Source organism: Melanotaenia boesemani, chromosome 3, assembly GCF_017639745.1.
Source record: "Melanotaenia boesemani isolate fMelBoe1 chromosome 3, fMelBoe1.pri, whole genome shotgun sequence".
Classification (NCBI taxonomy): domain Eukaryota; kingdom Metazoa; phylum Chordata; class Actinopteri; order Atheriniformes; family Melanotaeniidae; genus Melanotaenia; species Melanotaenia boesemani.
This window is the reverse complement of record NC_055684.1, coordinates 31,307,860-31,322,025: the sequence shown is the minus strand read 5'-3', so window position 1 is coordinate 31,322,025 and position 14,166 is coordinate 31,307,860. Positions and strand designations below refer to the sequence as shown.

At 38.1% G+C, this 14,166-nt stretch overlaps 1 protein-coding gene across 3 annotated transcripts in view; it reads left to right on the top strand.

The window, feature by feature from the left end:
* The window catches only part of LOC121636518 (low-density lipoprotein receptor-related protein 1-like), a 97,082-nt gene that overhangs the window by 47,519 nt on the left and 35,397 nt on the right, over positions 1–14,166 (top strand). For all 3 annotated transcript variants that reach the window (XM_041980050.1, XM_041980048.1, XM_041980051.1), the window contains exons 7-18: positions 3,290–3,452; positions 4,421–4,643; positions 6,531–6,720; positions 6,812–6,955; positions 9,973–10,209; positions 10,503–10,683; positions 11,602–11,824; positions 12,415–12,604; positions 12,693–12,818; positions 13,166–13,306; positions 13,762–13,887; positions 13,974–14,090. In XM_041980050.1, the coding sequence (XP_041835984.1) occupies positions 3,290–3,452; positions 4,421–4,643; positions 6,531–6,720; positions 6,812–6,955; positions 9,973–10,209; positions 10,503–10,683; positions 11,602–11,824; positions 12,415–12,604; positions 12,693–12,818; positions 13,166–13,306; positions 13,762–13,887; positions 13,974–14,090 (2,061 nt within the window). The remainder of the gene's footprint in view (positions 1–3,289; positions 3,453–4,420; positions 4,644–6,530; positions 6,721–6,811; positions 6,956–9,972; positions 10,210–10,502; positions 10,684–11,601; positions 11,825–12,414; positions 12,605–12,692; positions 12,819–13,165; positions 13,307–13,761; positions 13,888–13,973; positions 14,091–14,166) is intronic.

The following is a 14,166-nucleotide window of genomic DNA, read 5'->3' as shown; positions in this document are numbered from 1 at the left end:
AGTTATTCAAGTAAAACTTCTGCTCTCTTTGGATTTTATATTCTAAAAGAGAGTTACCTAGACGTGCCCCTGTTTTTCTTGGACTATCAGGGAGCAGGGATGAACGAGAAAATAGTTGAAAATAAGTTGTTTTGAGAGAGGAAGGGTAAGTGAATAAAACAGCTGGTTCTGTTTTTTCAATTATACTGTTGTTTTTATAGCATAGCTTCAGACAGAGCTACAGTTAATGAATCCAGACTGTTTTCCCACCTCTGGAGAACAGACAGAGGGGAGGAATGATGCACAGAAGAGGAGAGACAGAGGGGAATGGGAGGAGATAGAAAAGTCAGGCCTGCTGGAGCCATTTTTGTTCAGCTGGAGTGGAGGAAAATGGAGAACAGAAGGGACTCACCTTTTTTTTCATGTACATTTTTCAGTATTGTAAATTGACCTTTTTGTCTTTGTTTTTATGCTTTTTTCCATTGCTTAGTCAGTGAGTTTGTGCTGTGGGACAGCTGGAAGCATTTAAACAAAGAAATCTGTGTTAAAAATTGAGAGCACATTTGGGACTTTGGCCCCAGATTCGTATAAACCTTAGAAATGTTGCTGCACAATGGTGATGTTTTCTCTGCTCTCTGTCCTTCTTTTCTTCTCTGTCATCTTCTTTTCTCTCTCTTTTTCTTCCTTTTCCCTCCTTCTGCTTCGTTTATCTTTTTTCCACATTTACTCAGACCCAAAATATTTAAGTGTTCCACATCCCTCCCCTTGCTCGTCAGGCCCTTCACAAAAATGTGTCAGTTATCTAAACACAGAGGGTTTCTCTGGATTTACAGCCAGATTTATTGGTCCATAGCTGGTAATTCACTTCTATGTGCTAAGGAATCTGCCTCATCATTTCCTGCACCCAAGCGTTTCTTTTCCGTGTTGGTGAAATTGATCTTCTGGTCTTGACCTAATCGCCCTGGAAAACATACCCACCATGTTAGACCACCACCCTTAGCGCTGAGCACTGCAGGAGCAAAGACCCCTACAGTAAGACTGTTATCCTACATACAAAGTGTTTGTGTGAGTCAATCTTTGTCAGGTTAGCAATGAGGAGAGCCAAGTTTGCAGCAGCTGTGAAAATACAAGTCATGTGGTTTATGCAGCCATCCTCCGCAATATTTCTCTAACAGCCTCCTGAGCTTGAGATTAAAAACACCGCCAGTGTTGGAAGAAGTGCACAGATCCTTGGCATAAAAATAAGAGCAAGATGAAAATGTTTCTGAAATACAACATATTTTTACATGACCAACACGTGGAAGAGGATACTTTTAGTAATGAATCCATAGATGGTTTGTTATTCTCTTCAGGTCTTTGGTCTTTTAAGTGTTTTTTTTTTTTCTTTCCGGGAGCTTTTCTCCACTGTTAATGATCTCATAACATTGGATGTGCTGTTTCTTTTTAGTTTCTTTTCTTCTTTTGGCATTCAAAACTGTGTTTGATGGTGACAGTAAATGGGTAACATGAGCAGAGAGAGAGGTGTGGAAAGGCATCAACCAAAGTTTTCACCTAAAATCAAACCATGGTTATTGCTGTTATATAGTATGCCTACACTCACTCTGCTACCAAGTTCTTCTTCAGGTTTTCAGATGATATGCTCTCAAACTCATGAGGTGCATCACATTTTCAGTGCCAAAAGCGACATTTTGAAGCAAAATAATATATTTCTTCCTATCAGGATTTAAAATGAAAAGCAAAAACAGCTGAAATCATATAAAATTTATTTTGAATGCTAATTATACCCTGAAAAACTGAGCCACTGAAAGAACTGAAGGTCTTACAGGCGATAAATGTGTCAGTTTTCTCCGCTGATGTCTTTAATTCACGAAGTTGGAAAAAATTAAATCTATTGTTGCTTGTTCAGTAAATAGGTCATATAGAGAGATGTATGATATTCCACTGGATGACAGATGAGGTCATTTTTAAACACATTCTTCCCACGGTTGACAGACAGGAAAAACGTGGTATCCATATTTAATGTGAGCACACATCTATTGGAATTCCTGCAGCTTGTCCACAAGCTATCTTATAGTTTTGGATATGCGCTGTATGTTCACAAGCAATTAAATTTTATTTTGAAAGGATATCAGTGCAGCTATTATGAGTATTTAATGTGTCAGAAAAAATTTGAGGAGGGTAACAATTTTCGTAAATATTTCTGCAGCAGGGGGTGAGTGAAACATTTTTTTCATGACTTCTGTGCTGCTGTTGTGTCCTTTTTTCAGATATACAGACTTTGTACTATTGTGGTTGGTTAAAATATTACCATTATACATACTCGCACAAACGAATTGGGTCACTGTAATGTTTTGTGATATATTACCAGATTACTACGGACAAATTGTGTTTGCAGTCTAAATCTTGTTGCATTTCCAGGTGTAACTAATTATAACTGCTCTAATTGTTACTGTGTAAATAGATAAATGCTGCAAGGTGTAATCAGTAGCTTTAAAATAGTGATATTTACCTTTGAAGACAAATCTATGTGCAGTTTCAGGATACTTCATACTTCAAAGGATACTTCAGTTACTAAGTAAATACACTTCACAATGTCAGTTTATAAGGACCTATTATTACCACACATGCCATCTTCTTCTTCTTTATTTAAACTCTAAAATAGTTTCTTTATCTATTTATTGGTTCAAACTCAGTATGGCCCCCCTTGTGTATTAGGAAAGCAAAAGCAACAAAAGGTCAGACCACATAGAGAGAGAGAGAGAGTTGTTTATGTCTCATATTCTTCTTTTTGCACTGTTTTTTCTTTCCTCAGACACTCCCTCTTCACCTCATTCAGAAAACGTTTGATAGAGAAGCAATCGTACTGTCTTCATGTTGAACTTCATTAAGCGTGTAATGTTCCATAAAGTTTCTGTGTGGTGCGACGCATGCATGTCTAGGTGTTTTATTTTCCTGGGGGGGGGGGGAGAGGAAACCACAGATCCACCATAATTTTGCTGCCACTACATCAGTAACATGTAGCTCTTTAAACCAACACCTACAAGGGATGCCTCCTGTTTGATGCGGATTTGTTAAAACAATAAAAATAAAATAATTAAATAATCTAAACCAGAAGTAGCTTTTAACTTATTTACTCCATCACATAACTATGACTCAAACCTCTACCCATCTGTTTAAAGCATGTACATCAACAGCCCTCACAACAAGCTCCATGCCACTTTAAGTGAATCACCACAGATACTGAAATCAGTGCCTCACTGCGCTCCGTGTCCCAGTTTAAATTCTCTTCTTGTTTCACTTTTCTGTCCAGATGTGGAGCAGATGGCCATTGATTGGCTCACCGGAAACTTCTACTTTGTGGATGATGTGAACGACAGGATCTTTGTGTGTGACAAGAATGGCCAGACATGTGTCACCCTCCTGGACCAGGAGCTGTACAATCCTAAAGGCATTGCTCTGGACCCAACGATGGGGTCAGTTTGGTCTCTTTATTTCTGCTTTCTGCATAAACTCAAATAGAAAAACATAAACGCTGCTACCCCACACACAGTGTATGCTAGTTTTCTAGGGAAGTTCTTCATACAAACTAAAATTCTATCAGCTGGTATTGTTAATTCTAAAAAATTGGAAGTGAGAGTAACTGAGCCTAAATGTCTATTTATTTATTTATTTTGCTATAATACACTACGTAGGTTTTGAGTGTAATAATTGTTTTTTGTTCTAGCTCTTTTGTTTAAAACCACACTCTCGAAGTGAATTCCTGTGAGTTTGTATATATCTGCAAAAATGTGCATGGCTTGGCGAGTGTTGGTGCTGCATTTTCTGGTACACAGTGTGGGAGAAAAATTTGATTAGCACTAATAAAACAGTACAAATTATCCTTTGTCGTGCTAATAAATTTCTCTTCTCTCTGATTTACTACAAAAGATGTAATTTTAATAAAAAAAATAAATAAATAAAAAAAATGTTTGTTTTTTTTGGCCTTAATCTAAAAGTTTGTGATTTCCCTCCAACATTCATGAGGTTTCACTTTGAAAGGCAATCTCAGAGATTGTGTTGAAGTTTTTTTTAGTTTACGTAACACAAATTAAACATGAAGCTATAAACATGTTACAGTATTTGTTTTGGCAGCAGTGACGCTTTAAATAACGGTTATGGTCTTAGATGCTGTTTGTTTTTAATCAGTTTAACAGTAGAAGTACTGCATATCGCAAACTTTCAAATCAGTAATTTGCACAGGATTATTACCAAGTCAAAGTTTTGCTCTTTAAACAACTCAAAAAAGCTTAATAAATTCTGTATAGGTCTCCTTCTGCTTATTTAGGGGTACAGTATAATTTTCGCCTTTTGTTGGAAGTGAGGAAGATGATGCCAGTCAGTTAGCTGAAAATTAAGCTAATCTATCTATCCTCACTTAGGTCTGATTTTTTTTTTTCTGTAGGAAGGTGTTTTTCACCGACTATGGTCAGATCCCAAAAGTGGAGCGCTGTGACATGGATGGCCAGAACCGAACCAAACTTGTTGACAGCAAGATCGTGTTCCCCCACGGCATCACATTGGATCTTGTCAGCCGGCTGGTGTACTGGGCTGATGCGTACCTAGACTACATTGAGGTGGTGGACTATGAAGGCAAGAATCGACACACCATCATCCAAGGCCTGCTGGTGAGAAAAATAGTTCCTCTGTATGGGCTTTGTGCAATCATCAGATCTGAAAAGCTCTCTGGTATATGCTAGAGGTCCCTATTTATTTATAATACATTTTATGTTACCCCTGTGTATTCCTGTAATGCTTTCTTGAGCCACAAGCAATGAGCAGTGAGAAGATGTGGACATAAAATAAACCGATAAATGGTGTGGTGAGGGTGATAATGGAGCAGCACTGTGGCTTTTAAACCTGTTACCATGGCTTTTACTGTGGTCTGTAGGGAAGAAACAGCTTTCTTTTACGCTGAGCCAAAGGACACAGACATGCTAACACACATGCTCATGCACACACACATACCACCATAATATCTTGTTTGTGTTAAAAATTGTGTGTGTGAATCTATGCAAGGCCATTAGTGCATGCACACCCTTCATTTCAAAATCAAAAAGAAGGGTTTCTATTGGCGGTGCTGAGCTTACGCTGTTTATCTGAACAAAAAGGCCTCGTTTGCACTCTGGAAAGTGTGTGAAAATCATTTAAATTTTAAGCAAGATGCAATAAATGAAATGCCTTTTCTCCTGAGGGAACAGTAAGTCAGATCTGTCAGATGCACAGTCACAGAGTTTGATACTAATTGGTTTCTGGTCCCTGTATTGCATCAGGCTTGTGTATCTTTTTGTCTGTCAGTGTTTCTCTTAGTCTTAGAGCACTGCACATCCATCCCTCAGGTTTTATGACTGTGTTGTCACAGCCCATAAGTAAACTGAGTCTGGTCTGTGTCTGCTGCTCACAGGTGGAAGTTCTTGCCCTTCTTTTCTTCCTGTTTTTTTTTTAAGGTTGAAGCTAGTTTGTCTTTAAATTCTGCCTTTCAAAGCTGTAAAATCTTTTCATTCTTGCTCCTCTCAGTCACAGCAGCTCGACACTTTACCATCTTGTGCTATAGCCACAGAAGATTCTTGTTTCTTATTAAGTAGTTGTTCATATTGTGTATTAAGGCACCTCAAAGAATGACAATTAACAGTTTAACCCCTGCTTTACATCAGTGCACATGGTTTATTAAACAGCAGGTAACCACTGCAACAGTAGTTTCCTTTCATACTACATCACCAATTTGCACTCTGTTAAAAAACAAATAAAACAGAAAAGAAAAACTGAGCATAACAAATCACAAACATCCCAAAAAACCTAAAACTTCGAAAGATTGTAAGAAGAAAATGAGGATAGGGAGAATGAATGGAGGATAATTCAAAACATATCTTTATTTTGCAAGACAGCAAGTTACCATCCCACAATAAAGTTCAGTTCTTCACTTTGTAGGAAATTACGTGTTTAGTATTTTTCTTTTTTTTTAAAGGTTGTATACATAAGCAACGTCAATGTGCCTCTTCTTTGGCATCTCATCTTAAAACTGAAATGTATAATTTTAGTATCTTTGTAAATGAAGTAAATGTATTCTTATAAAGACGTCAGGAATTGGACTGCAATCAAATGCTGTTTAAATAAATTTAGGTACAGCTATCAATGATATACAAGTGCAGCACTTCAAGAAAACTGTGAATGTGTATGTCTCTATTTGAACTGAGTTGAAAATTATATATTTGCATTATATATTTAATACAATAAAGATCAGCTGACAAGCTGCTGGAAAATAAAATGTTTCAGAGAGATTTCAATACGCTGTTCTCACGGGTAAAAAACTTTCCTACTGACAACGTTACTCAGCAGAACAGAGTTGCAAGAAAAAGTTCCAGAAAATACCAGCGAAAATATAAATTAGAACAGAAAAATGCTTCTAAATGCAAATGCTTCAAACAATTATTTACTCAAATATTGTCTTTTATTTAATAAAACATATTTTTCATGTTTGATTTTTCCTGTTTCACCTTCTAACTTTTCTTTTTCAGATTGAGCATCTGTATGGGCTTACTGTGTTTGAAAACTATCTGTATGCCACCAACTCAGACAACGCTAACATGCAGCCAAAGACTAGTGTGATCAGGGTCAACCGCTTCAACAGCACAGACTATCATGTGGTGACCAGGGTGGACAAAGGAGGAGCGCTGCATGTCTACCACCAGAGACGCCAGCCTCCAGGTACACATGCACACTCAGATGTTCACACACTCACACTGTGTTATTCATTTTTGCTTCACAGATTTTATTTGTCCCTTCTGTTGTCTTCCAGTGCGCAGTCATGCATGTGAAGTGGACCAGTTTGGGAAGGCTGGAGGCTGCTCTGACATCTGTCTTCTGGGTAATGGACACAAGACCCGGACCTGCCGCTGTCGCTCTGGATTTAGCTTGGGCAGTGATGGCAAGTCTTGCAAAAGTGAGTTAGCCCAATGCAACTGAGTGATATAGCTTCAACAACTGTTAATCAACAAGTGTTTTTTCATGTATAGTTTATTCTATTATTTATGGCCAGATTTGAAAAACTAAAGAAATTTATTTTCTTTAGATTAGCAAACTATTTGTTTCAAAATGACAGCTGATGATTTGGAGATTATTTTGGCCATACTGTATTTAATGTCTTTTGCTCCTCACATGACTTTCCCTGCCTGTTAAAATGTAGATCAATAATACACACTGAAAACAGAAAGTTGAATGCTAGTTTACAAGAACTCACCAGTGGTTTCTTCAAACTAAAACACAAGTAACTTTTCAAAGAATAGTTGCAGAGCAGCTGCGATAGTTTAAACAATAAAAGAAAAAACATTAAAAATAAAATAAATCAAGATATACTAAACACTAGCCTATAAATCTACTGGTGAATCTAAAATTTAAAACATATTGTAAAAAATGAATAAACTTAAAAGATTATTGTTAAATACAATGTATAAATAATGACATAAATAAGTTTAGAAATTGGAATAGCTAGCTTAGATGGTGCTAAGCTAACAAAGCACTAGCCAAATGAATTGTTAGCACAAGTGCCTAACAGAAAACCAGTATAATTGTAGTTTTGTTTTATAAAAGCGCTTTACATTTCAGACTGCAACTGTGTTCAGTTCAGAAGTTATCTTTTTTCCTGTAATGATTTTTAGTTGATTTGATTGGTCAACATTTGTTGTACTTATGCTTATAGATGTAACTGCTGTTAAATCATAGAACAACATGTCACTTTCAGGGTCAGTTATGTTTAAAACCTTTTAAAGCAACAAAAGTCAAACCAAAGTGCAGTTCAAATACAGTTAAACAAACTGTAACTCCCAGTGTCCTCCATTTTTCCTCACAAGGATGGCTTCAGATTGCTAACATTTTAGCAATTTGCTCTGCAGCAACATTGAAAGTGCTGTTTAACTGACACCAGCAAATACATGTTAAATATATTTTTTCACTTCTTCTTGTAGTATGACTGTTGTTTAGTAAAAATGTTATTAGATAATAAAGTTGCAATAATCCTAAATCAGCTTTCTAGGAGATTTTTGGTACACGTAATGTACACTAACTGGAATTCTTCTCCTAGCTATCTCCACATAAAGATGCCATCATATTCACGCAGGTTTGGATTGGAGTCAGTCAAAATAACACGTTTCTTTGTATGATTTTTCTTCTGCAGACTTTATCTTGGTGTCTGAATCACTCTCTATTATTGATCCTATGTTAAATGATTTGTGAGCTAAGATGTATTTGGGGAATTTTTTTAAATATGAGCAGCAATCCTTGTGGCTCTTCCTGGCTTCATTTTTTTTGGTTTTCTGTAGTCCTGGTCTTTGGGGTTAGCCTGTACAACCTTCGTTCTCAGTTATAAGTTCCTTACTTCTCAATTCTGACAATGCACTCACTGTGGGGTATGCACACAGTTTTAGTTGTTTTGTTTTTTTATGTATTGTTCTTAAGGTAAACAATATTTAATCTCACTTTTCTTTTGATATTGCTTTGAAGAAACACTTCTACCAGTTATCCCAACATAATTTCTTGCATGCTTGCATATGTATGACTATACAGTTGCCATCTGCTGTATTGTCTGTACTCATTTGGAATAACTTGGAAAAATCATTCAAAGATACAATTTTAGTAGTAGCTCAGTACAAGTTTCAACAAGCTGAGTTTACTTATGTGAAATAAATAATGTGACATTTTCCTCTTTTCATAAATTAAAGTGGGGCTCAGATGGATACATCTGGAGCATAATGACTCGTGCCGAGGTTATGGTACGGTTCCTACTGTATAGTATGAGTTTGTGTTTGGCAAAAGAATTTCAAACTACCTTACTGTAGCTTAGATTCAGCACATCCAGACCTGATTTGAGCTTTCAGCATAATGATAAGAATGAACTTGGGAGCCTGGGTAAGTTTTAAACTCAGTCTAAGTTACAGTTAAAGTTTGAATACAGGTCTTCTCAGGGCTGCAGACTAGGAAAAACTATGAATTAAGCTGCTGAGCATCATAACTTTTGGCTCTTCACTAAAGTTCTCTTAAAGCTTTATCCTGATTCAGCTAATTTTATTATATACTTTGCTATTTTATCTTAAGACTTCATTACAGTGATCTACACAATGGGAAAAGGATATCATTGATAATGTCAGTGTTGATTTAACTGTAAGCAACGCTTCCTCCTGTTCTTCAGTTAAAAAACACTTAGCTTTTTAGGATTTAGTTGAATTTGCATTTCTTAACTTATTAAATCAATATACTTTATATGGAAAACTACTTTATACTTTATATGTCAGCAAACTGGTCAGTCTCTAACTGATTTCACCAAATAGAAAGCAGGCCAAGAGCATTTCACAGTGGATTTAAATGTAAATTAAAAACAAAAGCAATAATTTATATTAACCAATATTATTTTGTTCACAGTAGAGCATAGGGCTCATATTAAATGTTGAAAGGGAGACATCTCACTGTTTCACGAGACACATTAGGAGTCAGCAAAAGGTTGTAAAAGTAAATTGTATTAAAAAGAAGATGTTGTAAGAAAATTACACAACTGATTAACTTAAGTAGCAACAGGTCATAACATAACTGGGTATAGAAAGAGCACCTTTGCTGATGCATCAACAGAATGTGGAGACATTCTGAAATAACACTGGTGTGAATTGGGAAAACTTTCACCATACCATCATCTGCAGAATAAAATACTACATGTTCAAAGGTTTTAAAAATCTGTACACATGTTTAGAACACAGCCAAAAATCAGTTTTAGATCCCCGCTGATCTTCAGGTCCCCAGACATTTGCACAGGCATGATAAAAAAAAAGGTGTTGCTTTCTCTGGGCCAAACACATTGACTGATGCAAAGTAAAAAAACTGTTCTGTGGTCAGAAAGATCAGACATTCTTTTTGAAAATCATGGATTAATCTATATTTTAGCCTTTTTAAGCTTCTTTTTTTGTTTTGCTGCAGAACCTGAGCATGAGCTCTTCCTGGTTTATGGAAAAGGTCGTCCAGGTGTCATCAGGGGTATGGATATGAACACTAAGGTGCCAGATGAGTACATGATCCCAATTGAGAATCTGATGAACCCCAGAGCCCTGGACTTTCATGCTGAGAGCGAGTTCATTTATTTTGCTGATGCCACCAGCTACATCATTGGACGACAGAAGATTGATGGAACAGAGAGGGATACCATCCTAAAGGAAGGTAGGAAAATAACCGCTACTTTAAAAGATGGAAATGCTGCCTTTATCCGTTCAAAATGGATTGAAACATATGTGCAGAAGATTTTGAGCTTGTGTTTGCTAATTAGGCTATCTAAATTAAATTTTGACTCTTATTATATTATTATAGCTATTACAGTGATACACAAAGTCACAGTGATCAAGAGTATAAAACAGAAGAGCTTTAATCTAAAATTATAAAAAGATCAAATCTGGATAGATTAAATATTTTTTATTCTACCCCATACTTATAAACACACATTCATTTTGTTTTAGGGATCCACACGGTCGAGGGTATTGCTGTGGACTGGATGGCCGACAACTTGTACTGGACTGATGATGGACCCAAGAAAACTATCAGTGTGGCTCGGCTAGAGAAGGCTTCACAGACACGCAAAACTCTCATTGAGGGGAAAATGACTCACCCTCGTGCCATTGTGGTGGATCCTCTTCATGGGTAAGGGTGGACAGAGATCTGGAGGAGATTGAAGTTCAATCCATAACTTCGCAGTTATTTCATCTGCTCATCTGTTTGACTCGTGAAATAATTTAAGCTGTGCCACTCACTTCCCTGTACAATCATATTTCTTTCCACTGTCACACTTTGCCTTTTTGATCTTCCTCTTTATTGGTGGACATTTTTTTAAACTGCTTCCACCCTGAACTGTGATTCCTCTTTCCATTATAACACAGATTTGTTGATGCAGATGAAACATTTTGAACACCTGAACATCCTCCACCAGCTGTTTCACACGCAGTTATATCTTCCTTTCACAGTTTCAAAGAGTGCTTCATTTTGCTGTGCATAGATATATCTTATTGATAATACCAGGGCTCCCTCTTTAAAATCACATGCTCATGAACACACACACACACACATGCACACTGTTTGGATTGCTATTGACAGCACGATGTGCATCCACACACTTCCCAGGAGGAAAAGGCACTCGCTTCCACTAATGCTTGTAATCAATCAGGCTTAGAGAGAAGAGTGAAAGAGGGGGGAGAGGTTTGGAGAAAAGAAAGGATGAGAAAGAAATAGATTAAAATATGAAATGTTAATGATACAGTCAGTCATATTCCCGTGAGGAGGGAAGGTTTCTAGATCTGCATAATTGCAGTCAGCCGGTGTTCACAGGCTTTACCTAGATCAGTGGATTTGACTGACAAGTCCTAAATTACTTGGTGACAAACCAGCTGAGAGCCACTGCTGCGCTTGTCCCTCTAGGGGGGGGGGGGCTCTGATTTGTGTTGGTTGCTTTAGGACAACTAGATGAAATGTCAAAGCTTTCAATGATACTAAAACATCATTGAAACAAATATTCTGTTTAATTCAGTAAATACACCCCTGATGGTTCTCCTGTTGTTTCCTCAGGTGGATGTATTGGACAGACTGGGAGGAGGACCCTAAGGAGAGCAAGCGAGGCAAAATTGAGCGGGCTTGGATGGATGGCTCTAATAGAAATGTCTTCCTGACAAGCAAAACAGTGCTATGGCCCAACGGTCTGAGTCTGGACATCCCACAGGGCCTTCTCTACTGGGTGGATGCTTACTACGACCGAATTGAGATGGTCTACCTCAACAGCTCCGGGCGCAAGGTCCAGTTCTCTTCATCATCAGTAAATTTTTGCTGAGGTCTAGAGGTAGAGCAGTTCAGTGAGAACAGAACTGGGGAGTTACTCAAAGAGGCTTTGAAAAGCTGTGAATGTACTAATAAGGCATGAGTTTTAAGCAGTGGAGTGATGTGGGTGGTCCCATAAACCCAGAGACCTTGAGCTTTTTAATACTGTTTATTTCTTGTGGTTAAGTTGATAGTATTTTGTGTTAAGTGACATGTGTTGGTCAGATTTTGGTGCTGGCTTTTACATTGAAATTCAATACAAAATGTTATGATTAATGTTGAATGGATGAAATCTAAATATGAACACACACATCCATTTATGATCTGCATTTTCCACTGCTTAGAGACTCGTTCATTTGAAATAGCTGCAACTGATTGTAGAAATGGTACATGCTAGTCAAAATCCGAGGAATTTTATTTTTTTGCATGTTTAATGTTAAGTTCTAGAAAAAAAATGAGGTCATGTTAATATTTAGGAATAGTTTTAGCTCTCGTGGATATAGATAATGGTGGTAGTTTCCTGAAAAAATATACAACACCATCTGGCTGTTTTTCTCACACCAACAGACTGTGTATGAAGGTCAGGAGCTGAACCACGCCTTTGGTCTTTGCCACTATAAACACTTCTTGTTCTGGAACGAGTACCGTAGTGGTAGCATTTACAAACTGGACACCACCACCGGCACTGCCACCCTATTGCGCAATGAGCGGCCACCCATCTTTGAAATCAGGATGTACGATGCTCAGCAGCAGCAAGGTAGAGGGCAGAATGACACAAGATTTATCTGTAATATTAACATAGACTTGTTAACAGCTACATGCCATTCATGTGCTTTCATTTGCAGGCTCTAATGCATGTCGCGTGTACAACGGTGGCTGCAGTAGTCTGTGTCTGGCCATACCAGGTGGCAGACAATGTGCCTGCGCAGAAGACCAAATACTTGACCCAGCTGACAACACCACCTGCAAAGGTACAAGCATTAATACTATGTTTTTATGTGAGACTGATTGAATACAGTCTTACCTTTCTTTTGTTATATTTTTTTCCCAAAATCAAGCATTAAGTCTGTGGGAAGGCGTTCAGAGCAGTATTATCTACAGTATGTATGCTATAACTCGTTTTGCAGTTGCTGCATTGCGACTAGTAGGGATGTGGTGGGTTTTGACAAATGGGTTTCAAATGTTCTTATAATTGAATTTTTCCACAAAGCCCTTCAGTTTTCTTGCTATTGCAAAATTTTGGAGTATCCTGCTTCTGTTTCCATTTTTAATGGCCTCACTTCCACATTCGTTTTATTCCTTCTCTTCTTCTCCGCAGCCAACCCGTCTTATGTACCCCCTCCTAAGTGCCAAGCAGGAGAGTTTGCTTGTAAGAACAACCGCTGCATCCAGGAGCGCTGGAAATGTGATGGAGACAACGACTGTCTGGATAACAGCGATGAGGCTCCTGAGCTGTGCCGTGAGTTATAGAGCCTAGCCTGCACATAAACACAAAAAACCTGCATCCAACCCCTTCTGTTGTTACAGGGTCAAATGGCCTCTGGCTGTCTGAATGTGACAGTTTGCTGATGCCAGAATGAAATGAGAAAGCAGATTTGGAATTTGATGAGTGTGTTTATAAGTCGGTGTGGGTGCACAATATGTGACTGTGTGTTTGTGCAAGGAGGAATGTAGCAATGTCTCTGGATCTGGAAAAGCTCTCTCTCTCTCTCTCTCTTACTGTCTGTCTGTGGTCAAAGTGCAGACAGGTTTTTGGTTTCAGACAAAACAATATCCAGTCCAAAAACAGCCCCCTCTATTTCTAATTTGCACCTCACATCTCTACTTTTTTACCTTTCCATCCCCCCCATCTCCACCAATGTTCCTGTTTCCCAACTTTTGTCTTTCAATGCATCTTTTCTTTCTGTTCTTCAGACCAGCACACTTGCCCCACAGACAGATTTAAGTGCAAGAACAACCGCTGCATCCCTCTGCGCTGGCTGTGTGATGGAGACAATGATTGTGGGAATGATGAGGATGAATCCAACACTACTTGCTCAGGTACACAAATGCCTTTGCAAACAAATCTAATGGACACTTTTGGTTTTTCCACGCGTGACATGAACTTTGTCATGTTATTGTTTTAGCCCGTACATGCCCACCTAATCAGTACTCATGTGCTAGCGGACGCTGCATCCCTATTTCCTGGACATGTGACCTGGATGATGACTGTGGCGATCGGTCAGATGAACCTGCTTCCTGCGGTTGGTCAACTTTTTCTCCCTTTATAGCTCTTTGTACAGGTTGCTTGAGCATGTGAGTGTACAGTTTTACCATGTA